Here is a 27,203-nt window from a genome sequence, read left to right on the forward strand (position 1 = left end):
GTTTGACTTGATAGGGTGTCTGGCGGTGCTTCCGTAAACCGCGGATTAGCTGGAGGGTTAGGCCCGCAGAGGCTGCTAGATGGCGGGATCGGCTCTCTCTTTCTCTATCCCTCTCTCTCAGACAGTTATCTATCTTTATTGTAAGTGAAATAAGCTCCTCTAAGGAGGTGGGCTCATCTCTCGCCGCTAATTCATCTTTTAATCGTTCAGACAGGCCCACCCACACTCACCTGCCAGAATTGGAAACTCGATGGAATAAAAGGCTGAAGATTTGGAGCCTTGAGTAAGGTCCAGGATCCGTCGAGAGGCCTCTCTGCCTCTCTCCCTCATCACTACCTGGTGTGTGTTGGCTTCGTTAGTGGGGGAGGGAGGAGGCCGGTTAAAACTGGCAGACCTGCTGGGAACATCTAGAAGAGTCCCCTGTCAGAATTAGTTTCAAACTTTTACATTTGGCAGAAATTTAAACCATGTCCTGGGGGAGGCAGGGGACATTGAGTGAGTGAACCATGTCTATTGCTGACGTGGACACCAACAGTGTGGAATGCATGAAGCTGAAGTTGTCATATTGGGCCATTTTGGCGTGCGTAGCCATGAAGCTGCTGATGGGTAAAGGCAGGACAGGCGGAATACAGTTTTGGTGGTTACTGAGGCAAAAACACAAGCATGGGAGGGGTTTGGTGAAGCCATGGAGAAAGACTTCTGGACGGCTTCGAGGAATTTCTGATACAGCAAACAATGGCTCAAGAGGGAGAAGCAGTGCGCCATTAACATTGTGTATACAGTAGTAGGTATGGGGGGGGGGGCTCTTTACTTTGACTCAGGACGTTGTGAGTCGGTGGAGTACTTCAAAGACCTCTTCAATTCCATGCACACCCCTAAGAAAGCAGGGCCTGGGGCCTCTGAGGTGGGCTCTCCTACTGTATCTCCGGGGTTGAGGTTGTTGAACTGGTTAAAAGGTTCCTCGGTGGAAGGGTCCCTGGTGTTGATGAGCTCCCGTTGAAGTTCTTAAAGGCTCTGGATGTTTGTTGACATGCATCTGTAACAATACTTGGACATCAGTAACAGCATCTCTGGATTGGCAGATGGGGTGGTGGTCCCCCTTTCTAAGAAAGGGGACTGGATTGTGTGTTCCCACTACAGGATCACACTCCCTGATAAAGTCTTCCATTCAACTGTTCTGGATAGAAGGAAACCGTGTCAATGTCGAACCTCAGATTCAGGAGGAGCAGTGTGTTTTTTCTCATACCCGTGGAACAGCTTTAAATCTTTAGCAGGGTCTTGGTGGGTGCATGGGCGTTCGCAACGGCGACGGTGAGTCCTGTGGAGTGTGCTCTGGGTGTACGGTGTACCAGAGCCCCTGAAACAGGCAGTTTGATCCCTATACAACTGATGTCAGATTTTGGTTTGAATTGCAACATTAAGTCGGACTTGTTTCTGGTGAGGTTTGGACTCCGCCAAGGCTACCCTTTATCACTGATTCAGCGTCCAACCTTTCACAACAGAATTTATAGGTGCTGCTGAGGTGTTGAGGGAGTCCGGTTTGGTGGTCTCTTTTGGAGATGATGCCACAATTTTAAACTCTTGCTTGACTGGTTTGCAGCCACGTGTGAGGCCATGGTCCCCAGTCAGAAAAGGGTGACGTGCCCTTTCTAGGTTACCGATGAGATTCTTTCCCAAGTGGAAGAGTTCAAGTATCTTTTGGTTTTGTTCTTAAGTCAGGGAAGAATGGAGCGGGAGATCGACAGTCAGTGCAGCATCTGCAGCTCTGTGCTTTCCTCTTCTCTTTCTGCCTAAGAACTCGCTTTCCACCTCCTTCGTCTTCAACCCACAGTAGCTGAATTTCCACCTGTGCCATGCAGGTTAATTTAGGTGCCGGGGGTGGACGTTGTTAGCCCGGGCCACGACCGATCCGGTATGGAATTCTTTAGATTAACGCTCATATTTGTTTGGCAAAGTTTTAAGCCGGATGCCCTTCCTGACGCAACCCTCTGCATGTATCCGGGCTTGGGACAGGCCTACAGTTTGCACTGGCTTGTGCCCCCCATAGGGCTGCATTCAAGGGATGAAGCAGGACACGCTGGAGAAACTACGTCTTCCAGCTGGCCTGGCAATGCCTCAGGAGCCACATCTGGACGATGTGGCTGGGGAGAGGGAAGTCTAGGCTTCTCTGCTTCGGCTGCTGCCACCGTGACCCGTCCCCGGATAATTGAAAGCTCGATGGATAGTATACTGTATACAATATATACAGTCTTCAATTACCCCATGAAATAATACTAGGCATTGAAAGTGCTATATCATGATCTACCCATCTGACTCCTTGTGGTTAGTCTAAGGCCAGGTACACACAAAATAAAGATCGACCTGTTTTTGTGTCGATTTCGCCCCCTCCCGACCTGGCACGTCAAACACCAGACAATCTTAAATCTCAAATCCTAATCTTAAATAAGATTATCCGACAAAACTATCCTTAGGTCTGATGTGTGTTAAGAGGGGATTCGTTCCAATTTTAGGATCCGAAACAGGTCGGGGCCGACAATCTTAAATAATGGACGTGTTCAATATTTACGACCAAAACGTCTTCATGTGTGTGAGGGAAAGCCGACTTCTCCCGAATCGTGACATGGAACAGAATATAGCCAAGAAGCGCCCTGACTTAACAAACGGAAAACACTGCGAATAAAAACAAGCATGTTTTACCCAATGTAATTTTTTTGTATAAAAGTGGATTCCCCAGACGGCACCACTGGCTCAGGCAAACTTCAGTAACATTTGGGAAACATCGGCGCATATCCGGAAGTGTTTTTTCTTTATTAGGTTTTGTGAGATGACATGATCACGCGAGATTTCGAGATCGGCAGTGGAACAGAATCTTTGTGTGTGGTGTTCTGTGTTGAGCTTATGGGAGCAGGCTACACACTATACGACCAAAACTGTTAAATGCCAGATTTTTTTAGCTTTATGTATGGGGTCTGTCACAGAAAAATAAACTTTAAAATTTTGAAAAATCCTTTTGTGTGTGCCAAGCCCAAGTTTAGTTAGTTCTCCTTTCATATTCATTCCTTAATGGAGTATTATCCAATGGATAAACACCACAAATAGGGGAGTTTTTTTTGTTTTTGTTTTTTTTGCAAACAGCTGAGGATAGTTTTCATGGCAAAAAAACAAAACAAAAACACCACACACAGGTGAATTTGTGAATAGCAAATCACTCTTAGGTGGGGGTTCACGTTACTATTCTCGTAAGCATCTTAATGGGTGTAGTGATTCCTTTAAAATTTTTGTGCTTTTGATCAGAAAGAAATATTTGAATGCTCATCACTTACAAATATGATCGTTGTAATAACAGTTTAGGAAATGGAACAGCTCAGGCTAATCCTTGGATCTGTGCTTGTAAGTTTTGTGTGCATATACTTAACCTGCTTCCCTTGATGTTTCGAAGGCGAGCATCCAAATCATTGAGCAGATTCACTTTCTTGCAGCACTGAGAACAGTTGATATCCAGCAGTTCACTGGTATACAGTTGCCGCATTTTGTGAGTTGTGTGTCCTGCACTGTGGTTACAGAGATAAAAAAAAAAGTATCCACACTGTGAACACATCATTGGTCAATCAAATAAAGTACCTAGTATACAAATAGATGTTCACTATGTCAAGGTACCACTGTTTAATAATAATTACTCACATTCATATTGTGTTTCTTGCAGGTTTTTGGCAAATAACTGATTAATAACTGACACCATTTGTTGAGCCCCCTACTCTAAATGTCTTCATTTTAAACACCAACCTCGATGGAAGGGAGGATCCTAAATTTGAGAAGCATTTTGATTTGGAGTAATTTTCATGGCTTGGGCTGCTTGGAGAGTAATCCACATCCTTCCCTTCACCATAGTCTTCAAATTTATCCTCCCTGGCGATGAGAGTTGCACAAGTTAGACAACTAAGGTTGTTTTGCTAGCACTGCAAAGCATGATGTAAACAAAGAAGTCATTAATGATTGGCAAGGAACATCACTACTGAGAGATTTCTCAATCAAGTACAAGTGAAAAAGACACCAAATAAATGTTTATATTCGCTCATTCAGTATTTCTGTTCCTTTCAAATGTTATACTGTAACTGACCGGTTTTGCCAAATAGTGTCCAGGAAGTCAGAAAGCGTTGACATTTTCAGTACAGCTTTCCATCTCACACGGCTCATATTCCTTATCACGCACGCTGTTTTCTGGATGAGGATGCATGCACAAAGTAACAGGAAGGTCCAGCTTTGCCTCTCTATTGTACAAAAAGAAAGACACATCAATATTAGAGTAAAAACAAATTAATGCACATCTACCTACCTACCGTCTTGAGAAGTGTGAAAATACAATGTCATGCATGCAACAGCTAGCAGGAGCAGTATATATAGACAATTATATTCTATTACGTAGACTCACAATGCATCCTTGCAGACCAGTGGCATCATTACGTCTATTGTAGGGGGGCTTCAGCCCTCTTAAAATATTATTAAGCCCCCCCAAATGATGTGGTTGTTAAAAATAATACTAATAATGGTTATTTAAAAAAATATATTATTATTTCCTTAACCCACCAAAAATATTGAATAAACGGGGGTAAACCACCAATAACCTTTGCGGTATTGGTTCCCCCCAAAAACAACAACGGAAAATGAAACTGGGGAAAACAATTGAGAGAATTAATTTTTTTTTTGTAAAATATCTGTGGATTGGAGAATCCGCAGGTGCCAAACCACAAGTATGCGGGGGTACACTCTAATTAACAACCTACTTAAAACCACAATTCCAATGAATTTGGGACGTTGTGTTAAAAACAGAATACAATGACTTGCAAATCATGTTCAACCTATATTTAATTGAATACACTACAAAGAGAATATATTTAATGTTCAAACTGATAAACATTATTGTTTTTAGCAAATAATCATGAACTTAGAATTTTATGGCTGCAATACGTTCCAAAAAAGCTGGGACAGGTGGCAACAAAGACTGAGAAAGTTGAGAAATGCTCATCAAACACCTGTTTGGAACATCCCGCAGGTGAACAGGCTAATTGGGAACAGGTGGGTGCCATGATTGGGTAGAAAAGGAGCTTCCCTGATTTGGTCAGTTATTCACAACCAAATATGGGGCGAGGTTCACCTCTTTGTGAACAAGTGCGTGAGAAAATAGTCGAACAGTTTAAGGACAATGTTCCTCAACGTACAATTGCAAGGAATTTAGGGATTTCATCATCTACGGTCCATATCATCATCAAAAGGTTCAGAGAATCTGGAGAAATCATTGCATGTAAGCGGCAAGGCCGAAAACCAACATTGAATGCCCATGAACTTCGATCCCTCCGGCGGCACTGCATCAAAAACCGACATCGATGTGTAAAGGATATCACCGCATGGGATAAGGAACACTTCAGAAAACCAATGTCAGTAAATACAGTTTGGCACGACATCCGTAAGTACAACTTGAAACTCTACTATGCAAAGCAAAAGGCGTTTATAAACAACACCCAGAAACGCCGCCAGCTTCTCTGGGCCCGAGCTCATCTTCTCTGGGCCCGAGCTCATCTGATGCAAAGTGGAAAAGTATTCTGTGGTCCGACGAGTCCACATTTCAAATTGTTTTGGGAAATTGTGTACGGCGTGTCCTCCGGGCCAAAGAGGAAAAGAACCACCCGGACTGTTATGGACGCAAAGTTCAAAAGCCAGCATCTGTGATGGTATGGGGCTGTGTTAGTGCCAATGGTGTGGGTAACTTACACATCTGTGAGGGCACCATTAATGCTGAAAGGCACATACAGGTTTTGGAGTAACATATGCTGCCATCCAAGCAACGTCTTTTTCATGGACGCCCCTGCTTATTTCAGCAAGACAATGCCAAACAACATTCTGCACGTGTTACAACAGCGTGGCTTCGTAGTAAAGGAGTGCTGGTACTAGACTGGCCTGCCTGTAGTCCAGACCTGTCTCCCATTGAAAATGTGTGGCGCATTATGAAGTGTAAAATACGACAACGGAGACCCTTGACTGTTGAACAGCTGAAGCTGTACATCAAGTAAGAATGGGAAAGAATTCCACCAACAAAGCTTCAACAATTAGTGTCCTCAGTTCCCAAACGTTTATTGAATGTTGTTAAAAGAAAAAGTGATGTAACACAGTGGTAAACATGACCCTGTCCCATTTTTTTTTAGAACATGTTGCAGCCATAAAACTTTAAGTTAATGATTATTTCCTAAAAACGATAATTTTTATCAGTTTGAACATCTTGTCTTTGTAGTGTATTCAATTAAACATAGGTTGAACATGATTTGCAAATCATTGTATTCTGTTTTTATTTGTTTAACACAACATCCCAACTTCATTGGAATTGGGGGTTGTAATTAATGCAGTAGTTTCTGTTTAAATGAGCAATGAACCTGGTCTTAATAACCGCATTCTATTAGCAACTAAATTGTTATTCCCCAAATACACCATGTTTTTAAAAAAAAAAATTACTTTATTTTGCTTTACCTCTAAATAACCATTTATCCATTTGAGGTGTTCTCTAATTTAGCCATCTAAATAAATCCAATGTGCTAGACACATGCAGTTCTTACAGACCTGCGGATGGATCCCATCACCTCTATAACATAATATAACTTTAAATATTTACATTAAACCTACTGAATAATTTAAACTTTAAATCATAGGGCTGCTCACAAGCAGTAGGCCTATCGCTACAAATGCAGCTAGTACTCGAATGAAAAACATGAACGTGAAAAATACAATATTGTTGATGTTTATGAGCGCGGAGTACAACGGTAGAAATTGTTGGTTGAATTGTAGGGCTACAATAAAAAATAATGTTTGTCATCAGCCGTGGGTGTCTTTTACATGTTGTCTGATTGAGATGCAAGCCGTGAAAACAGCCTGATCATCATTTGAAAGACAGCGTTCCAGAAATTATCTGTCGATAACGTTGGCTGTATTACGCCATTTAGTAACCATTTTTAATCATACACCGCGTACCAAGCATCTTACCTCGTCTCCTTGGCCGAATTTAATATCATGCATGTCCAACGCGCTTCACCTTCAGTCTTCACACGCTTCGGAAGCCTTCTGCATCTTTCTCAGACACAGCAATGAGCTGCTGGTCGCGAACAAAATGTCCTTCCATGCGTTTATTAATCAAATTGACTGCACAAATAGCAACTCCATCCGATTCCGCCAATCGCGTCGAAGCAAATGATACCGCTGAAATGCTCCGGAAAAAGCTGATGGTATTGTACGGTTAATATAACGATGATACGTCAAATACAGGGCGCTCATTCAGCACACCTGCAATTGCATGGAATCCCTTGGGCGCCACATTAATGTATTTGTTCTGGGTCAATGAAAGTTGCAGCATATCTGCATGTTGTGCATTGTATAATTTCGTTTTTTTTATTTTTATCTAAACATAATATGAGGAGGAGGATTAGCGGTATAGAAAATGGATGGACGGATTTTAGTATATTATAGGAATAGTAGCCAATCGTCATTTCAGATAGACCTATTTAACATTTTACAAGCAATATTATTTCTTTTCATATCATTAATACATTTCTCAATAGCCCCACTCATTACCCTGAAAATTTCAGCCAATTGCATTGCAGCGATTCTGTGCATTTTAGTAAATTGACATGGACAAGATGCTCATTATTACATCTCTCTCCCTTTCTCCAAATATGTGCATATCCAATAAAAAAAATACAACAACCTACCAGTGAGATGGATCTTTTTTTTTTTTTTTTTTGCTATTCTTTAAATCATACACCTCACCTGTATCGGTGTAACTCAGGAAATGACTTTTTTTTTTTTTAACGTAGTTCAAAGGTCACTTTTTTTTTACTTGTACAAACCAAAGCATTCATGACGACAAGCTATAGAATGACGATGTGCTGATTTACCCCCAAATATTTTGTGCAAATTTGTTATTTCAGAAGTGTGTATCAAACTGGTAGCCCTAGTAAGTACAGTAGCTCTCCGTGTCAAAAAGTTTGGTGACCCTAATTTAAATGTCTAATTTTGGGAGAAAAAAGGCTAATCGCGGATGTTCCACAAAACAAATTTTATTCAAAATACCACCCTTCTAGCTTAAAAAACAAAACAAAAACAGCAAGAAAGAAACATTTAGTAAGTCACAATTCCAGGAAAAAGTCCAGGAAGGAAATATGGAATCGTTCAATTCTGAGGAAAAAAAATGGAAACGAAAAACAAACACCCACCCCCCAAAAAAACACTACACACTGCACTACTAGTACTTCCTTGCACCACCTCCTGCTTTTATAACAGCTTGTAGACTCTGAGGCAAGGACTTAGTCAGTCACAAACCATATTCTTCATCAGTCTGGCTCAAACTTCCTCTGATTGCTGTCACCAGCTCAGCTTTGCAGGTTGGGAGCCTTGTCATTGTCATTTCTTTCATTTCCACTACACAATTTCAATTGCATTGAGATCTGGACTATTTGTAGGCTTTGACATTGTCTTCCTGAGGGGAAGTTTTTTTGCTCTCTAAATTATCATCTTGAAACACAATGGCATTGCCAAACATCCTTTTGATCACTGGAATAAGAAGTGTCCAAATTCTCGATGTAAACGTGTGCATTCATGAAAGATGTAATGACTGCCCTCTCTCCTGTGCCTTTACCTGACATGCAGCCCCATATCATCAGTGACTGTGGATATTTGCATGGTTTCTTCAGGCAGTCATCTTCATAAATCTCATTGGAACAGCACCAAACAAATGTTCCAGCATCATCACCTTACCCAATGCAGAGTCATCACTGAATCACTTTCATCCAGTCATCCACATTTGATGATTGCTTTTCTATAGCCCACTGTTGTAGCCTCGTTTATTTCTGTTTATGTGTCATGGATGGCTTTCGTTTGGCCTTTCTCAATGTGAATCCCATTCCCTTACCGTTCGGTGACAGACGTTGGCCCCAGTTTACGCCCATTTGGTTTGTTGTCCATTTTCTATTTTCAAGAGATATTGCCTTAAGTTTCGATTTTTGACGCTTTGAAGTCTTCCTTGGTCAACCAGGACGCTTCACTTTTACAGCCTCCCAGATTTTACTGCTGAGTGGGAACAAACAACATATTTTGCAACATTTTGTGATGTTTTTACCTTCTTGAAGATGTTCTATCATTCGCTCGGACATCTCGTTTTGGAGCCAGGATTCATGTCAATCCACTTGGTGCATCAGCTCTCCAAGGTGTGATCTATCTTATTTAACTGCTGACTAATTTACAAATTCAATCTGATGTCGATGTTTGGTGATGACTACAATGTTTTCTTGCCTCCCCACCAGTGTTTTTTTTTTTTTTGTGGCACACCCGTTATTTTCATTTTTCTCCAAAATTAAAAATGTATATGATCATCCTCCAGGAGCGGTGATTCCCTAATTTTTGCCAGGGGCTATATGTGTCAATATCACTATGAAGTGCCTTTGGTGTCATTTTAGAAATCACAAAGTCTTTATGAAAATATACTATATGAGTAATGACAAGCCAATTCTTAAAATTTTATTCTTGCTCCAATTCAGTGTTCACTGTCAGCAGGAATTTTTAATAAACTCAAACTAAATTATTATATATTCTTATATTCCGGATATGCTATTCAAAGTATGACAAAAATAGATAATGATCACTTGTGTTGTAGCAAAGACCAGATAAGGCAAAAAAATGACTGCAGTGTTTTATTCGGGGTGGGGGAATCTCACAAAAAACTCTAATGTCCTAGATCTGGAAACCATCATAGGGAAGTGAAAGGCAATATATGGAGTCTGATCCACATTTTGAAGAACATGTAGAAAACGTATTAAAAATTGATTTGTTACTGTACCATAAAGATCAGGTGCTTCCATAAAAAGACGGACAAAATATTTTCACATAATTACAGTGAAACCTAATGTGTCTGGTCAAATACAGTGAGTATACAGTTGTGCACTGACTTAAATAATAAGCCTTGGTTCCAGTAGAGAGTCCCACTGCTCTGTTACCTGTGGGCATACCGTAAACACATGACTTCAAATGTTACACACGAAAAAGAATATACACCCTATTGCAATTATCTTAAGCAGACCTAGAAATACAGTACATTATCAACCCTTGGTTGCACATTGGGATTTTCTTTTTCTCAGCTACAAAAACCAAAATATTTGTGATATTGAGAAATGGTATTGGGGTACTCTCAATTGGGGCTGTTCCAAACCCTATCAAATAAAATTCACAGAATAAATACTACAGTACTTGACTTACTTTGATTTTTGCAATTTGTTATTGTTGCTTTCATAAGATTAAGTTAAAAGAAAAATGTGGGACATTTTGTCCAACACGTTACAAATGACTATTTTTTAGAGATGTCTTTATACAGTATACAGTTTATGTTTAGGATTACCTTGGATCCTCTGGACACAGCATACTCCACAATCTCTGATCCGTCTGGGTTCTGATACACCAGGTCAAACTTGCCAGGCTCAGAAGGGGCTGGTAAAGGAACATAAGATGTATAAAAATTTTACATGAAAGTTTCAGTTCAAATTATTTTGTCTCATGTTTTGTTTAAAAAAAAACAAAAAAACTAAATACAGTGGGTATGGAAAGTATTCAGACCCCCTTAAATCACCTGTCCAATACAGTCCCAACAGTGAAGCATGGTGGTGGGAGCATCATGCTGTGGGGGTGTTTTTCAGCTGCAGGGACAGGACGACTGGTTCCAATGGAAGGAAAGATGAATGCGGCCAAGTACAGGGATAAGCTGGACAAAAACCTTCTCCAGAGTGCTCAGGACCTCAGACTGGGCCGAAGGTTCACCTTCCAACAAGACAATCTCTGGGAAGAGCTAAAAATGGCTGTCCACCAACGTTCAAATCCAACCTGACAGAACTTGAGAGGATCTGCCAGGAGAAATGGCAGATGATCCCCAAATCCAGGTGTGAAAAACTTTTTGCATCATTCCCTAAAAGACTCAAGGTTGTATTAGCTCAAAAGGGTGCTTCAAATACTGAACAAAGGGTGTGAATACTTGTGGCTGTGTGAAATTTCAGTTTTTCTTTTTTTAATAAATCTGCAAAAATGTCAACAATTCAGTTTTTTTCTGTCAATATGGGGTGATGTGTGTAGGTGTTTTAGCAAATGGCTCCAATATAACAAAGAGTGAAAAATTTAAGGGGGTCTTAATACGTTCCGTACCCACTGTGCGTGCGGTTAGGGTTAACCCTAACCACACACATATACAAACACACACACACTTTCCAAAACATTTTAATATCATGGACAAATTTATTTCCATAATTCCATTCAAAAACTTAAACTTTCATAGATTATAGATTCAGGGCCCACAATTTAAACCCATTTCAAGTATTTCTTTTTTTAGAAAATTTGGGCTTCCATCTTATAAAACCCACAAAATCAGGAATTCAAAAAATCTGAATACTGTGAAGAAACCATCCCCAATTTTGCAGGCCGTAAACGTTTTAAACCGAGTGTCACACACTCATCATCCACTAAACTCAAAGCACCTGCACAGGTTTCCACAGGGGTCATTAAATTGCTTAAGTTTGGTTCAATTGTCTCAGTTGGGTACAATATGGGGAAGACTACAGACTTGACAAGTGGCCAGAAGACCATCATTGATACCCTCCATAGGATGGATAAGCCACAAAGGTTCATAGCCAAGGAGGCTGACTGTTCACAGTATGCTGTGTCAAAGCATATCAACGGAAAGTTTAGTGGAAGGACAAAATGTGGCAGGAGAAGATGTACCAGCAAAACAGATGACCGTGGGTTTCAGCGGATTATCAGAGTGGAATGAGGCGGGAGTCACAGCTTCAAAAACCACCACATTCATACGCATCCGGGAGATGGGCCACAACTGTCGGGTTCCTTGGGTCGGGCCACTTCTGAGCCTGAGCCAACGAAGGAAGCGTCTCAACTTGGCCAAGGAGAAGAAGGACTGGACTTTTGGGCCAGTGGTCCATGGTCCTCTTTTCCGATGAAAGTAAATTGCGCCTTTCATTCAGGAATCAAGGTCCAAGGGTTTGGAGGAAGACGGGTGAAGAAAATAACCCAAGCTGCTTGAGCTCCAGTGTGAAATATCGACAATCAGTCATAATTCGGGGTGCAATCTGCAATCTCCCGTGCAGGTGTTGGTAAACTGCTTTCTTAAATCCAAGGTCACCGCAAATGTCTACCAGAATGTTTTAGAGGACTTCATGATTCCTTCTGCTGAGGATCTGTACGGAGATGCAGATTTCATCTTCCAGCAGGACCTGGCACCTCCCCACCGCCAGAAGCACCGAAACCTGGTTTGATGCCCATGCCATCACAGCTTTTTTACATCCGGGTTTACATCCGGCCAGCCAACTCGCCGGATGTAAACCCCATTGAGAATCTATGGGATATTATCAAGAGGAAAATGAGGGCTGCCAGACCCAAAAACAAAGAAGAACTGACAGCAAACATCAAGAAAATCTGGGCTTCCATAACTCCCAGGCAAGGCCACAGGCTGATTGCCTCAATGCCAAGGCGCATCAAATCTTACTTCTATTAGTTTTATACAACCTTCACATGTTTTATTGTTTTATTGTTCTGGCCATGTTGTGACTACTAGCTGTTTTTCGGCCATGTTGTGCTGTTTTTTGAGAAGTTGAGTACAGCTGGACAAAGATAATTGTTTTCTTTCCTTTTCTTCTCAGAGTCTGTCACTTTCTATATAATGATGACGACGACGACTTAAATGATGAACATGATTCATATTCCTCAGTCTAATTTTGTTGCATGACTGACTTGGGGTCTTGTTCACGAGTGAGGGAAGAATGGAACGGGAGATCGACAGGCGGATCGGTGCAGCGTCTGCAGTGATGCAGACTTTGTATCGGTCCGTTGTGGTAAAGAAGGAGCTAAGCCGAAAGGCGAAGCGCTCAATTAACCGGTCGATCTACGTTGCTACCCTCACTTATGGCCACGAGCTGTTGGTCGTGACCGAAAGAACGAGATCCCGGATACAAGCGGCCGAAATGAGTTTCCTCCGCAGGGTGTCTGGGCACTCCCTTAGAGATAGGGTGAGAACCTCGGTCATCAGGGAGGATCTCAGAGTAGAGTCGCTGCTCCTCCACATCGAGGAACCAGATGAGGTGGCTGGGGCATCTGATTCGGATGCCTCCCGGACGCCTCCCTGGTGAGGTGTGCCGGGCATGTCCCACTGGGAGGAGACCCCGGGGACTACGTCCTTCGGCTCGCCTGGGAATGCCTCGGGACCCCCCTGGAAGAGCTGGATGAAGTGGCTGGGGAGAGGGAAGTTTGGGCGTCCCCGCTAAAGCTACTGCCCCCGTGACCCGACCTCGGATAAGCGGTAGAAAATGGATGGATGGATTTTTTTTGGGGGGGAGGGGGTGGGAACAAAGAAAGTAAACCCCAGCCTGCTCTGAATGTGACCAAGCAGTACAAGTGTCGTCATCACTCTATTTGTCAGGCAGTCAGACAGATTTATTATATTAGCCAAGACAGGCGGAAAATGACATGATTTTGTTGATTTCGTGTGTGCGGTGAAGTGAGCCTTACCTTGTGAAGCAGAAAGCAATTCCAGCTCAATCTGTTTCGTTATTGGGTCAAAGCTCATAATCATACCCTCCTAAAAGCAACAGCAACATTGTTTGTCAGTCACTGATTTGACTGAATTATAAAAATTTCACGAGGATGTCCTCAAATACTACGTAAATTAAGATTCTTTACTCTAATTTATATAAAAATTGCATACCTTGTATTCCGACACCTCTGGTGTATAATTCTCAGTAAGTTCCAGCAACTGTGAACATAAATGAAGATAATTAATGATGGAACTTGAAGAAATGGTACCTACCCATTGTTCATATCTACAATGTATATATATATATATATATATATATACATATGCATATATATACATATGCATATATGTATATATATATATATATATAAGTGTTTAGCAGTCATCAACGGAAATAGGCACAGTGTGAAAAATATTGGCAAAATCATGTAACCACTTCGCCAATACCTGCTAAAAGGGTGCGCCTACCACTCAACAGAAGTTAATGACATTCCACGTCGAAATTTCTTAGAGGCACTTATTAGAAATAGGCATCGTGCTCGTAACTTTGCCGGTCAAAACGCGTTACGAGCAACCGGCCACTCAATTTCATAACTGTAAACCAACAACGACCATTTTACGACGGCTATTTGGAATTGATGCAATAATCTACAAAAATAATCATAGAAGGATCAATCAATTGAAGGAGTAGGAGACAATATTGACTTACATTTTTAAGTTTCGATCATATTTTCGTTCGAGCGACTTGGACAAAATAACAAAAACGGTCGACCATTTTGCGACATCGATCGCCCAAAACCTTTTTCGGTTTACATACGACCAGCATAACAGCAGCATTTGAGCTTGATGGGAACATGGAGGGGGGCCTGTAGAACCTGGTAAGCGGTTTCAAGAAAATGTCAAAATTTCACAAGCTTCAATCTCAAACGGTCAAGTTACTAGCAATGATGAAAAGCGAGTTTGTATAGAATTAGAAGATTTCTTGTTTGATTCGTTGAAGGAGAAATTATTGGTGAATTTCGACCGTTTTCTAATCGCTAGTGCACAGGCTGTTTTCTGTGTCTCCTGACTGCACCGCTGTCACACTGGTAATTTTGACGAGTCACAGGATGTGGTCATGATTACGCGCATACTTCAATCCTTATTAAACATGGATTCGGTTCCGATTATAAAAGCCTCCTGTCAAATGTTTTTAACTATCTTTGATCAAAACATATGATTCACTTTGTTGATAAAAATGTCGATGTTGTGTGGTGCACTGTGGATTGTTACTGGTGCTTGTAATATGACATGGGCACTGACAAAGACCGCTGGTGTCAAAACAACGCACAGGTCTAAATGGCTGTATTATCGTTTACTAACACCGACTTCTGTAGAGCCATTGTGTTCAGAACTATGTGTTAACGTTTTGAAATCATAGTATTGTTCAGTGAAGGATTGGTATTTGGAATACATGTTGAAACTCTGGAATGCCATGGTGTGTGTAACTGGAAATGTGTTTGACTGGCAGAAAGCCCAGTCAAAGTTACGTACATGCTGTTCTTCATAAACAATTTTGTGTGTACTTCCAACTAACAAAGCCATATGCCGCTGAAGTTGAAAATGGCAAGTGATGGCACATGTCAACGTTCAAGCTTCAAGTTGATGGTCTAACTGTGAAGGGTATCATACCAAGTAAGGAAACTGATCTTGAAAAATTCACTAGTCCTATTAAGTTCTAATATCCACTGAATTCATTCACTGATACCAGTTAGTATTCAGGTCCTTCATTTTCCATGTTGTATTTTTAGTCGATGTTACACACATCTATCATTTATATAAGTAAATTCTTTTACTCGATACTTTGCGGTGCATTAACAAGTTCGACATAAATTGGTTTTGTGAACCTACTCTAACCCTAGTATTTGTGTGAAAAATTCCCAAAGTTTTCTTACAATAAACACCTTTCCATGTTCATATGTAGAGTCAGTGTTACAAGCGACCACTGGTCAAATAATGGTCATATTAAGTAAATTATATATGTTTTTATCCCATGAATCTTTTACAAACATAATTTCAAGATTCAAGTTCTTAAATTTTTCTTATGTCACAAATTGTGTACCACCTCAGTGGAATGACCCATATATATATATATATATATATATATGCAGTGTTATCCTCACTTTAGATATCAAAAGGGTTTTGTGGCTCTGTTTTTATCTTCCTCTGTGAGAGGCGTTCCAAATGGCTCTAAGTATTTAAGGTTGCCGACCTCTGACCTACACCCACAAAGAACAATATAGTTTTCATCAGTCCACAAAAAGGACTCCTTCACTTTAGAACTGCCTATGTTCTTTGGCAAATAGTGACCTGTTCTGCATGTCTTTTTTTGAACAATTGGGCTTTGCAGGGGCTTCCTGCCAAAAGCGTAGGTTCACATAGGTGGAACGGGCATTGTGGAATGTAGTCCAATTGTCCTTGGCTGGAAGACCAGTTCACAGGTACAAGAAGTTACTTGAACTACTGGAATCATAGTAATTTGTTTTTTAATCATATAGATATATGTGTGTGTGTTATTTGGTTTAAAATGCTATTATAAATTAAAAGCAGTTTCTCCAGGAGAGAGCTTGAGGGCGTGATGGAAATTTGCCAGTTGTACATAAAACAGGGTTACCACACAAAAAATAAATAAAAATCACATAAATTTAGCTCATGAAAAAAATAAAAAAATAAAAAATAAAAATAAAAAAAAACGTTTACCTTAAATGCAATCTTCTGTCCCACTTGTGGAGGGGCAGCTAGAAGGGGCATAGCACCGTAATCTTGTGGAGCATTTTTAACACCGTTCTACACACATGCATGAAAACAACAGAAGATTACAGTTTTCATAATGGACAGATAAAGTTTGATATAACATTCACATACTGTACTTGATATTACCCAGAGAGATTGAACACTTGTTCCTGAAAGAGTGACAGTTTCAAGAATATGTTATCTGTGAAGTTCCTCTGGGAAAATCAGGAGAAACACCTCCACATCTATTTGAGGAAGTGTACATGGTAGCTTGCGTGAAACGCTTTCATAGCATGATCTCGTGGAACAGCTACTCTTAAGTATAAAGAGATTATTTAGGAAAATGTTATATGTGAACAATGAAAAGTGCGGCTAATTGGAAGACCATCAACCAGTGACCGTGTTTGTGGTTAAATCGGATAGAATCAGGACATGCAGTATCCGCATTGGATAGCCCAAAATGACTGAGGACAGAAAGACAGTTCATCAAGGACCCTCTGTGGAAAAAAGCTGGTGAAACTGAAGTCAATGAGACGGTTGAGTGTGGGGCATCTATGAAACTCACCGGACCTCCTCCAATAATGTCAGATGACTACACAAATTTGGCTTTGGATCTGTATTATATTGGATATTAGCTCTATGCAACCTATCCAAGGGAACAGTCACTACAAACAGGATCATATCGCAAAGCTTCACTTTACAAAGAGGATCCAGACAAGAATGCCCACACTCATTCTTACTACAGTGCCATGCATGCATATTTGCCCCCTTTTCGATTTTTTTTTCTCTCACTTAAATATTAAAAACTCGAAAACTACTATTTAAATTTAAATAGCAGACAAAGATACACTAAGTAGACACAAAATGTAGTTTTAAAATGATGGCAGTATTTTAAGTGGGGAAAAAAATATCCTAACCTACCTGGCCCTTTGTGAAGAAGTCATTTTCCTCTTTGTTAAATTAGGAATTCATTTTGGCTAATCCCATTTTTTAGAAAGATAAATTCAATTTCATTGACCACACACAAGCCGGATTATCTCCAGAAGTGTTCAATCAAGAAAACTCTTAAAAACCCATCCATCCATTCTCAATACCGCTCATCCTGTTCAGGGTTGCAGGGCGCTGGAGCCTATCCCAACTGACTTCCGGCAAAAGGAGACTACACCCTGTACTGGTCGCCAGTCAGTCACAGGGCACATATAGACACGGACAACCATTTGCACTCACATTCACACCATCACTGAGGGAAATGAACCCATGCTGGCTGTACCAAAGTCAAGAAAATGTACCACGACACCATCACTGACAACTTAAAAACCCTGTAAAGTCAAAATAAATGTCTTGTAAATTTTAGACGTCATAAGTGCTGTTAACTACACTACCAAATTTGAATTACAAAAAAAAATGCGAAGAATGTAAAATGAGGCTTAAAAATCATAAAAATAAATAAATCAAGCAATTGTCTCGGCTCTCAAACACTGTGGGCATGTCCGCTGCGCGAAAATCAGGCCCGACTCAACTGTTAACGGTCAATCAAATACCAGTACTGAAGATAGTAAATGTAAACGGGCTTTCACTTGTATAGCGTTTTTCTATTGCACCTTCAAGGTACTCAAACCGCTTTTACACCGTCTCCTAATTCACCTACTGATGATGCAACATCAGGATTCAGGAATCAGTATCTTGCTTAAGGACACTTAACACTGAGATCTGTGTGTGGAAAAGGGACTCCAGTGAACGACAGTGAGAGGCATTATCCACAAATGGCAAAAACAGAGAAGTGGTGAATCTTTCCAGGAGTGGCCGGCTGACAGAAATTACCCCAAGAGCATAGCGACAACTCATCCAAGAGGTCAAAAAAGACCCCAAAACATCATCCATAAAACTGCAGGCATGGCGTTCTTAGGTAAAGTTCCGAGACAAAAACCACTGCTGAGCATAAATAACATTAAGGCTTGTCATAATTGGCCGGAAGACATCTTGCTGACTTTTGGGGAAATATTCGAGACGAGACAAACGTTTAACTTCTTGGAAGGTGTGTGTCCCATTACATCTGGCGTAAAAGTAACACCGCAGTTCAGAAAAAGAACATTATACCAACAGAAAAATATGGTGGTGGTAGTGTGACGGTCTGGTCGTGTTGCTGCTTCACGACCTGGACGACTGAGTGTGATAAATGGAACCATGAATTCTGCGGTCTACCAAAAAATCCTGTAGGAGAACGTATGACCATCTGTTTGTGACCTCAAGCTGAAACGAACTTGGGTTCTGGAGCAGGACAAAGATCCAAAAGACACCAGCAAGTACACCTCTGAATGGTTGAAGAAAAACAAAATGAAGACTTAAGAACAGCCAAGTCAAAGTGGTGACCTGAATCCTATTGAGATGTTGTGGCATGACCTTAAAAAGGTGGTTCATGCTCGTAAACCCTCCAATGTGGCTGAATTACAACAATTCTGCAAAGATGAGTGGGCCAAAATTCCTCTACAGCACTGTAAGAGACTCACTGCAAGTTCTTGCAAATGCTTGATTGCAGTTCCTGCTGGTAAGGGTGGCCCAACCAGTTAGAAGGTTAGGGGGCAATCACTTTTTCCACACAGACCCATGTAGGTAGAATTTGTTTTCTCCCTTACTAATAAAAACACTTAAAAACTGCATTTTGTGTTTACTTGTGTTGTTTGATGATGGGAAATATTTAAGTGTGACAAACATGCAAAGAGGCGGCACGGTGGACGCCTGGGTGCAGCGTCAGCCTCACAGTTCTGAGGACTGGGGTTCAATCCCCGGCCCCGCCTGTGTGGAGTTTGCATGTTCTCCCCGTGCCTGCGTGCCTTTTCTCCGGGCACTCCGGTTTCCTCCCACGTCCCAAAAACATGCATTAATTGGAGACTCTAAATTGCCCGTAGGTGTGAATGTGAGTGCGAATGGTTGTTTGTTTGCATGTGCCCTGGCGTCCAGTTCAGGGTGTACCCCGCCTCCTGCCCCATGATAGCTGGGATAGGCTCCAGCACGCCCGCGACCCTAGTGATGGATGGATGAAACGTGCAAAGAGGGAAAAAAATCAGGAAGGGGGGCAAACACTTTCACACCAATGTATATGCCGATGTCACTTTTTACAAGACATTTTGACAATTATCCGAATATTCCATAAATTAAGTCAAAATTGATGATACTTCCAATAACCCCAAATTTGTGGAATTGCAGTCTGTTGTTCCATGTTAAGAAAAATAAAATGTCTACCTTAGCATTTTAAAATGTACTTTTTGTACATTAGTAATTCTTTCTACACATAAAATATATTATTTTGGTATTAAATTCAGCAACAAAAAAGAAAATTTTAGGAGCCACTTGGCAGCAGGGGAAAAAAATAAAATAAAAAAGAACTGAACCTTAAAGGGAAGATGAGAAGGACCAGCTAAAATATATGTCTGTCACGAACAAAATATAGGCTTTATTTTTCTATACAGTAAATTACCTGTCATGAAACAGAATTACATTGAATTAGTCAACTGTTTGTCATTTTTTCGCTCTCAAATCTGACGCCCTGAACAACGACGTTGCCCCTTCCAGTTACGTCATTATGTCAGCAGATGACAGGAAATTGCTTTGTTTACTTGCTCATGCAGTAGTATTTCAGCAAAGAGAGTAGTTGTTGTCCAGACAAGTAAGATCTCAAAACGTTGTGTGGCGGCAGGATGTTCCAACATGACTGGAGAGAGCGCTACCCTGTTTAAATTCCCAAAGGATCCCCCAAGTTAAGCGGGAATGGACAAGACAAGTCCAGAGAACGCCGGACAACTGGGAGCCTATAGCTTACTCAGTGCACATTTTCACTCAGGACTGCTTCGAAACGGTACTTGCACTCTAAGAATCCCTTGGCTTTAGCGTACAGCACAAGAGAAAGCTAAAAAAAAAAAAAAAAAAAAAAAAGATGCAGTACCAACAGTTTTCAAGCGACAGCAGGAATGTGAAGCTAGTACCAGCGAAGATACGGGAGCTTCGAAGACCACAGACGCTAGCTGTGCACGTGTGTGTGTGTGTGTATTCATAGCATCATTCAGTGTTTTGGAACTGGTTGGAATCTTCGCCATCGGACTCGTCGCTGTTTCCAACAACTTCAACTGCACGTTCCCCATTGTCGTTCGTCTTGTATGTCTCAAACCGGTCAACAGACCGCTGATTTTGTCGCTGAAGTCACTGGCACAGTCTTTCTCGTGTTCGTTTATGCTTGTTTACAAGCGACGGCCACCACTCCCTCTGGCGAAAGCATTCAACCCCTGACGTCACCACATGGCCGCTGCATTTTGAGGTGGCTTTTTGAATGCCCAGATGGCGATTTACTTATCATCGTCAGACTTGATGAATGAATAGTCTGACACCGTGTGAATTTTATTTATCTATCTAACAATATATTGCAGAGTTTTTTAGGAAGCCATCTCATCTTCACTTTAAGAACAGACTCCCTTAAAAGAGCCGTACTTCCCATCACTACCATCCAAAGAGGCTATATACATCCTTAAAGTCAGCGAAAAAAATATTTCTTCATGGACCACACCTCCAAAATGTTTTGAGAAAGTAGATGCTAACTTTGAGTTGAGCTGATAAACATACATTATGAACATGAATACAAAAAAATCATAACCTTCGCCACTGAACTAGGAAACACATGGAAATAATACATCCTACAGTAATTACTCACACTGAGACTTTCTTCTTGCGTGCGCTGCAGGTTAACCAGATCTGCCTTGTCCCCATTGTTTTTGTCACAAGACTCTTGAGACATTTTGATTTGGTCAAAGGGGAATCCTGACACACTTGAATAATTTTTCTGTGCACAGTTTGATTGTTTAGAACACGACTTGTGATTCAATCGTAATCCAATATCGGGTAAATCATTATTTTTAGGCTTGGGATCCACAGTGGTGTCCTCATCCGAGGAGCTTGTCTCTGAGGAGGAGGAACAAATCTTGGCAGGACTGGTGCTTGGTACTTTTGAGGGATGAGGCACTTTTGCAGGGATAGAAGAGTCTGTTTTGGTTCCTGTTTTGTTGGGGACTTCATCCTGCACACTACAGTAATCTGAAGAAGGGGTCTTCTGCGATTTTGTTTGGTGTATATCCTTAATCTTGGAGCTTGGGTGGTCTTTGTGATTTTGGAGGGGAAAAAATTCTGGTTGGTCGGTAGCTGTTAGACTATTTCCCTCTACCTTCTGCTTTTTCTTCTTTGAGAGTTTCTTTTTTAGATTGTTCGTGTCCACATCAGGTGTCTTATTGGTATCGACTTGCAGAATCTCCTTTTTCTTCCTCTTTGTTTCCATTCGTTCCACACACGTTACATTTTCGCCGCTATTTTTTGCCTTGTTGCGTCTCTGTCTCTTTTTGGAGTTTTCACTTGGTTTATTTAGATGGTGGCTGAGCCCATTAAGGTGAGACACACAGTCCACCTTCACTCTAAAAATGTCAACAAAGCATGTACAAATCAATACATTTAAACATGAAAATATTTTAATGTTGATCATTAACATCAATAAATACTCCTAAAAAGTTACACCTGATCAAAGAAATACTAGGGATGCCCCGATTAAACTTTGTCACTTCCGATCCGATACCGATATTGCAGTCTTGAGTTTGGCCGATACCGATATAGGTCTGATCCTATATCAGCAATAATCATACGTACTTTACTTATTTTGTAGTGTGGAATGCTAGAAAAGGTTTGATCAAGTGATATTACTCAAACAGAGAACAATAATCGGCAACAGTAGGTATGAGAAAAATAATCATGTGGGTTCTGCATGCCGTCCGGTTAAAAAAGGTTCCCCAAGAATTAGATGAAAGGAAAGGTTTGAGGAGATATGTTAAGAAATAACTAAGTTATACTGTTTTACTCTAACATAGCCATTTTTGGACCAGATATTCTATAGGCGATATCACAAAGAGATTCCCCAAAAAGGCATTTTGTTTTTCATCACAGGAAAATGCTATTTCTCCAGAACCCATCATACAATTTGTGTTTTTGTTTTGTTTTTAAATTCTCAGTGCGCTGTACTCAGGTTTAAGTGACTATTCCAACCAAACAAATTTTTGACGGATTGGCATTTTGTGACTTGTCACTGTCATGGTCTGTGTTTTAGTTTGGGTTGTGTTTTGTTTCATGTTTTCCTGTGTCCCATGTTTTTCATGTCTTGTGTGCTCATTTAGTTATTGTGTCCACCTGTTCTCGTCTACGTTGTGCTGACCAAACAGCTCCCTCCAGCCACTCGTGTCTTGTCCAGGTGTTCTTCGTTGTCTCGTCAATTTGTGTGTATTTAGTTCCCTGGTTTCCTTCAGTCCTTGTCGGTTCATTCTCATTGTCACTGTCTGTGTCACGTGTCATAGTTGCCTGTATTTTCAGTAGTCATGTCTTGTTTCCAGTTTTAGGTTTATTCAAGTGTTTCTTTGTTACTTTGATTATCAGTTTTGGGACTGTTTAGTTTGCTTTTTCCATTATCCTTGTTTGCCTTTGATTTTGAATTAAATATCATTTTTGAGACTTCTGCCTTGCCTCCCTACTTCCCTGCACTTGGGTCCTCCAGGTTTTGCCTTGGCTTCCTTGCCTTCAAAAAACCCTTCCATGACAATACACACACACACACACACACATACAAACGAAATTCAGTTTTGACTCGTCAAACCTGAATTTACAGATATGCTATATTTCGCCTTGGACAAATGACATAATTTTTCCCATTCATGCGTATAGGATTTCTCATTACAGCGACTGTATCTAAAATTCAGTTGCAGTGATCCACCAGTAAAACTACTCCTCTCTCCAAAAGGATTGTAGATATCTGTCACTCGAATTTGAGATATGATATCTACAATATCATTTGGCAAGGGGGTCCGTACGTTACCCTTTCGGGCTGTGCCCGGCCGGGCCCCATGGGAGCAGGCCCGGCCACCAGGCGCTCGCCTTCGAGCCCCACCACCAGGCCTGGCTCCAGTGGGGGGCCCCGGTGACCCGCGTCCGGGCAAGGGAAAACAAAGTCCATTGTTTGTCGTCATCATGAGGGGTCTTTGAGCCGTGCTTTGTCTGGTCCCTCACCTAGGACCTGTTTGTCATGGGTGACCCTGCCAGGGGCATAAAGCCCCAGACAACTTAGCTCCTAGGATCACTGGGACACACAAACCCCTCCACCACGACAAGGTGACGCTACCACAACAAGAAGCACTTACTGCTTTAAGAACACAAGTGAGTGCTTATTTTGGAGTCCGACGACATCAGACGTCTCAGGAGAGGAAAGCAGTGCACCACCAACACTGTGTATAGTGGGGATGGGGCGCTGCTGACCTCGACTCGGGACGTTGTGAGTCGGTGGGGAGAATACTTCGAAGACCTCCTCAATTCCACCGACACGCCTTCCCATGAGGAAGCAGAGTGTGGGTTCTCTGAGGCGGGCTCTCCTATCTCTGGGTTTGAGGTCACCGAGGTACTTAAAAAGCTCCTCGGTGGCAGGGCTCCGGGGGTGGATGAGATTCTCCCGGAGTTCCTAAAGGCTCTGGATGTTGTGGGGCTGTCCTGATTGACACGCCTCTGCAACATCGCGTGGACACCGGGGACAGTGCCTCTGGATTGGCAGACTAGGGTGGTGGTCCCTCTTTTCAAGAAGGGGGACCGGAGGGTGTGTTCAACTACAGGGGGATCACACTGCTCAGCCTCCCTGGTAAGGTTTATTCAGGGGTGCTGGAGACGAGGGTCCGTTGGGAAGTCGAATCTCAGATTCGGGAGGAGCAGTGTGGTTTTCGTCCTGGCCGTGGAACAGTGGACCAGCTCTACATCCTCGGCAGGGTCCTCGAGGGTGAATGGGAGTTCGCCCAACCAGTCTATATGTGTTTTGTGGACTTGGAGAAGGCGTTCTACCGTGTCCCTAGGGGAGTCCTGTGGAGGGTGCTTCAGGAGTATGGGGTACCGAACCCCCTGATACGGGCTGTTCGGTCCCTGTACGACCGGAGCCCGAGTTTGGTCCGCATATCCGGCAGTAAGTCGGACTCGTTCCCGGTGAGGGTTGGACTCCGCCAAGGCTGGCCTTTGTTGCCGATTCTGTTCATAACTTTTATGGACAGAATTTCTAGGCGCAACCAAGGCGTAGAGGGGGTCCGGTTTGGTGGCCTCAGTATTGCATCTCTGCTTTTTGCTGATGATGTGGTTCTGTTGGCTTCATCAAGCCGTGAGCTCCAACTCTCACTGGAGCAGTTCGCAGCCGAGTGTGAAGCGGCTGGGATGAGAATCAGCACCTCCAAATCTGAGACCATGGTCCTCAGTCAGAAAAGGGTGGCATGCCCTCTCCTGGTCGGGGATGAGATCCTGCCCCAAGTGGAGGAGTTCGAGTATCTTGGGGTCTTGTTCAGGAGTGAGGGAAGAATGGAACGGGAGATCGACAGACGGATCGGTGCAGCGCCCGCAGTGATGCAGACTTTGTATCGGTCCATTGTGGTAAAAAAGGGGCTAAGCCGAAAGGCGAAGCTCTCAATTTACCGGTCGATCTTCGTTCCTACCCTCACCTATGGTCATGAGCTGTGGGTCGTGACCGAAAGAACGAGATCCCGGATACAAGCGGCCGAAATGAGTTTCCTCCGCAGGGTGTCCGGGCTCTCCTTTAGAGATAGGTTGAGAAGCCCGGTCATCCGGGAGGATCTCAGAGTAGAGCCGCTGCTCCTCCGAATTGAGAGGAGCCAGATGAGGTGGCTGGGGCATCTGATTCGGATGCCTCCCAGGTGAGGTGTTCCGGGCACGCCCCACCGGGAGGAGACCCCGGGGACGACCCAGGACACGCTGGAGAGACTACGTCCTTCGGCTGGCCTGGGAACGCCTCGGGATCCCCCCGGAAGAGCTGGATGAAGTAGCTGGGGAGAAGGAAGTCTGAGCGTCCCTGCTAAAGCTACTGCCCCCGCGACCCGACCCGGATAAGCGGTAGAAAATGGATGGATGGACAATATCAATTTGACTACAGTCACAATTCCAGTTTCAGATATCTATACCTTTTCTTGCAGAGTTAAAACTTGATTTAAGATATATGAAAAGGGCCATGTAGCTATCTTGAACTGAGGTGAATTAAAGATATATTGAACTGGAAATATGACTCGTCAGAATCAAATTGTAGATAGCCATATCTACAATGCAATTCGCAAATATCTGTTATTCTACAAGCGGGTATCTGCAAGTGAGTTGAAGTTATCCGTCATGAGAAACCCCATCCACATGAATAGCAATTGTAAAGTAATTTGTCCTCGGCGAATTGACGTTTCGGATATCTTAAGTGCTAATTGCGGATAGGACGAATGTAGTTACGGATATCGCAAATTTTATTTTAGACGAGACAAAACTTAATTACAGATATCTGCAAGACATATCCAGTCTAGATGTTAAGAAAGCAGGTCTTATTTGTTTTCCCCAAGATCAATATTGCGCCGTGCGTTGTAAAGTCATACCCACTACTTCCACAAAGCAGCAAATACATTAGTGGGAGGACACAATTAAATATGAATATTTAATAATAATCAAAGACTCACCTGAGGCAGTCGTTATCCCGTACAACATAAATGCTTTCCGTGTGTAGTAGATAGCAATCCTCTATGAAGAGGCTGATAATGCTCCGCCGGCTGAACTCAAATTTATCTCTGATGGTGCTCTCCAGGTCAGACACCATGCGACATGTGTTTAAATCCACAAGCAGCCAGCACATGCGACAATCCACGACTGCCGGTGGCGGATAGTCAAAGTGCAAACGTACGCGGATGTGGTTGCTACAATGCGTAGCCATGTCGGTAATGGTTATGTTTGGGTTACTACCGAGTATCGACCATGGGTAAATGTCATGTCTCTGGTGGATCGTATTTCTCTTAATTGCAACCTTCCGACTGTAGAGCATAGAGCATTGACTACGATAGCTATGGTTCCTAGCTCCTGTATCATAGATATAAATAAGGTAGATAGAATACGCCTCTTTTAAACTGCGTCGCCGTAGCTAGTGGGGGCAAAGTGTCAGCACAGTCCGTGTGTGGACGGCAAGAAAACCGAAATAACAAGGATGCCTGCACACTAAGATGCATTCGGTGGCACACAACGTCGTACAATTACAACAAAGGAGCTGTGAATAACCTTTCACGGCTAAAAATATTTTTGGGTGTCTTTGATTCAGTGTTCTATTTTAAAGTAAAAAATAAATAAATAAATAAAAAATCTCATGAAAATCGGTTAAGAATGAGCAAATTATGACTTATTTTCAATGTGAATGCATTGCTTTTGGGTGGCACCTTGGAACACTGGTTAGCACATCTGCCTCACAGTTCTGAGGAACTGGGTTCAAATCCGGCCTCGCCTATGTGGAGTTTGCATGTTCTCCCTGTGCCTGCGTGGGGTTTCTCCAGGTACTCCGGTTTACTCCCACATCCCAAAAACATGCATGGTAGATTAATTGAAGACTAAATTGCCCGTAGGTGTGAATGCGAGTGCGAATGGTTGTTTGTTTCTATGTGCCCTGCAATTGGCTGGCGACTTGTTCAGGGTGTACCCCGCCTCTTGCCCGAAAATAGCTGGGATTAGGCTCCACCACGCCCGCGATCCTATTGTGAATAACCAGTGCAGAAAATGAACGAACAAATGATTGCATTCCCTTTGACGGGAACGTTGCCCCCGCCACTGTGGCGGCCACGTAGGCACGCACTTAGCCTACAATATAGTTTTCTTTTCATAGCCACTCTTGGAGGGCATGAACCACAGAAGAAGAAGAAGACGAAAAGAAGAAGAAGAAAAAAAGAAGAAGAAGAAGAAAAGAAGA

At 42.2% G+C, this 27,203-nt stretch overlaps 2 protein-coding genes across 2 annotated transcripts in view; both read right to left on the bottom strand.

Moving 5' to 3' along the window:
- Positions 1 to 7,338, bottom strand: part of rab11fip4a (RAB11 family interacting protein 4 (class II) a) — a 29,321-nt gene extending 21,983 nt beyond the window's left edge. Inside the window, 5 exon segments of the mRNA XM_061700457.1 lie at positions 3,417 to 3,551; positions 3,784 to 3,906; positions 4,118 to 4,152; positions 4,154 to 4,268; positions 7,027 to 7,338. Coding sequence (XP_061556441.1) covers positions 3,417 to 3,551; positions 3,784 to 3,906; positions 4,118 to 4,152; positions 4,154 to 4,268; positions 7,027 to 7,055 — 437 coding nt within the window. The 5' untranslated portion in view covers positions 7,056 to 7,338.
- A 2,365-nt stretch (positions 7,339 to 9,703) lies between these two features.
- Positions 9,704 to 26,324, bottom strand: coil (coilin p80). Its single transcript, XM_061701339.1, has 7 exons — positions 25,936 to 26,324; positions 21,087 to 21,837; positions 16,355 to 16,441; positions 13,787 to 13,834; positions 13,591 to 13,660; positions 10,427 to 10,515; positions 9,704 to 10,028 (listed from the first exon to the last, which is right to left on the bottom strand). Exons 1-7 carry the CDS (start codon positions 26,292 to 26,294, stop codon positions 9,981 to 9,983), a joined length of 1,452 nt encoding a protein of 483 aa, XP_061557323.1. The 5' UTR covers positions 26,295 to 26,324; the 3' UTR covers positions 9,704 to 9,980.
- Positions 26,325 to 27,203: the final 879 nt, after the last annotated feature.

The sequence above is a fragment of the Phycodurus eques genome, chromosome 16 (genome assembly GCF_024500275.1).
Source record: "Phycodurus eques isolate BA_2022a chromosome 16, UOR_Pequ_1.1, whole genome shotgun sequence".
In the NCBI taxonomy this organism is placed as follows: domain Eukaryota; kingdom Metazoa; phylum Chordata; class Actinopteri; order Syngnathiformes; family Syngnathidae; genus Phycodurus; species Phycodurus eques.

Excerpts from the sequence above, each read along its gene's own strand:
- coil (XM_061701339.1), bottom strand. The coding sequence starts at position 26,294 with ATGCTCTACAGTCGGAAGGTTGCAATTAAGAGAAATACGATCCACCAG. Across the intron at positions 13,835-16,354 it reads GACAGAAGATTGCATTTAAG|TTGCTGGAACTTACTGAGAA; the intron begins GTAAACGTTTTT and ends TTATGTTCACAG. Across the intron at positions 10,516-13,590 it reads ATTGCTTTCTGCTTCACAAG|CCCCTTCTGAGCCTGGCAAG; the intron begins GTAAGGCTCACT and ends TTCCTTTACCAG.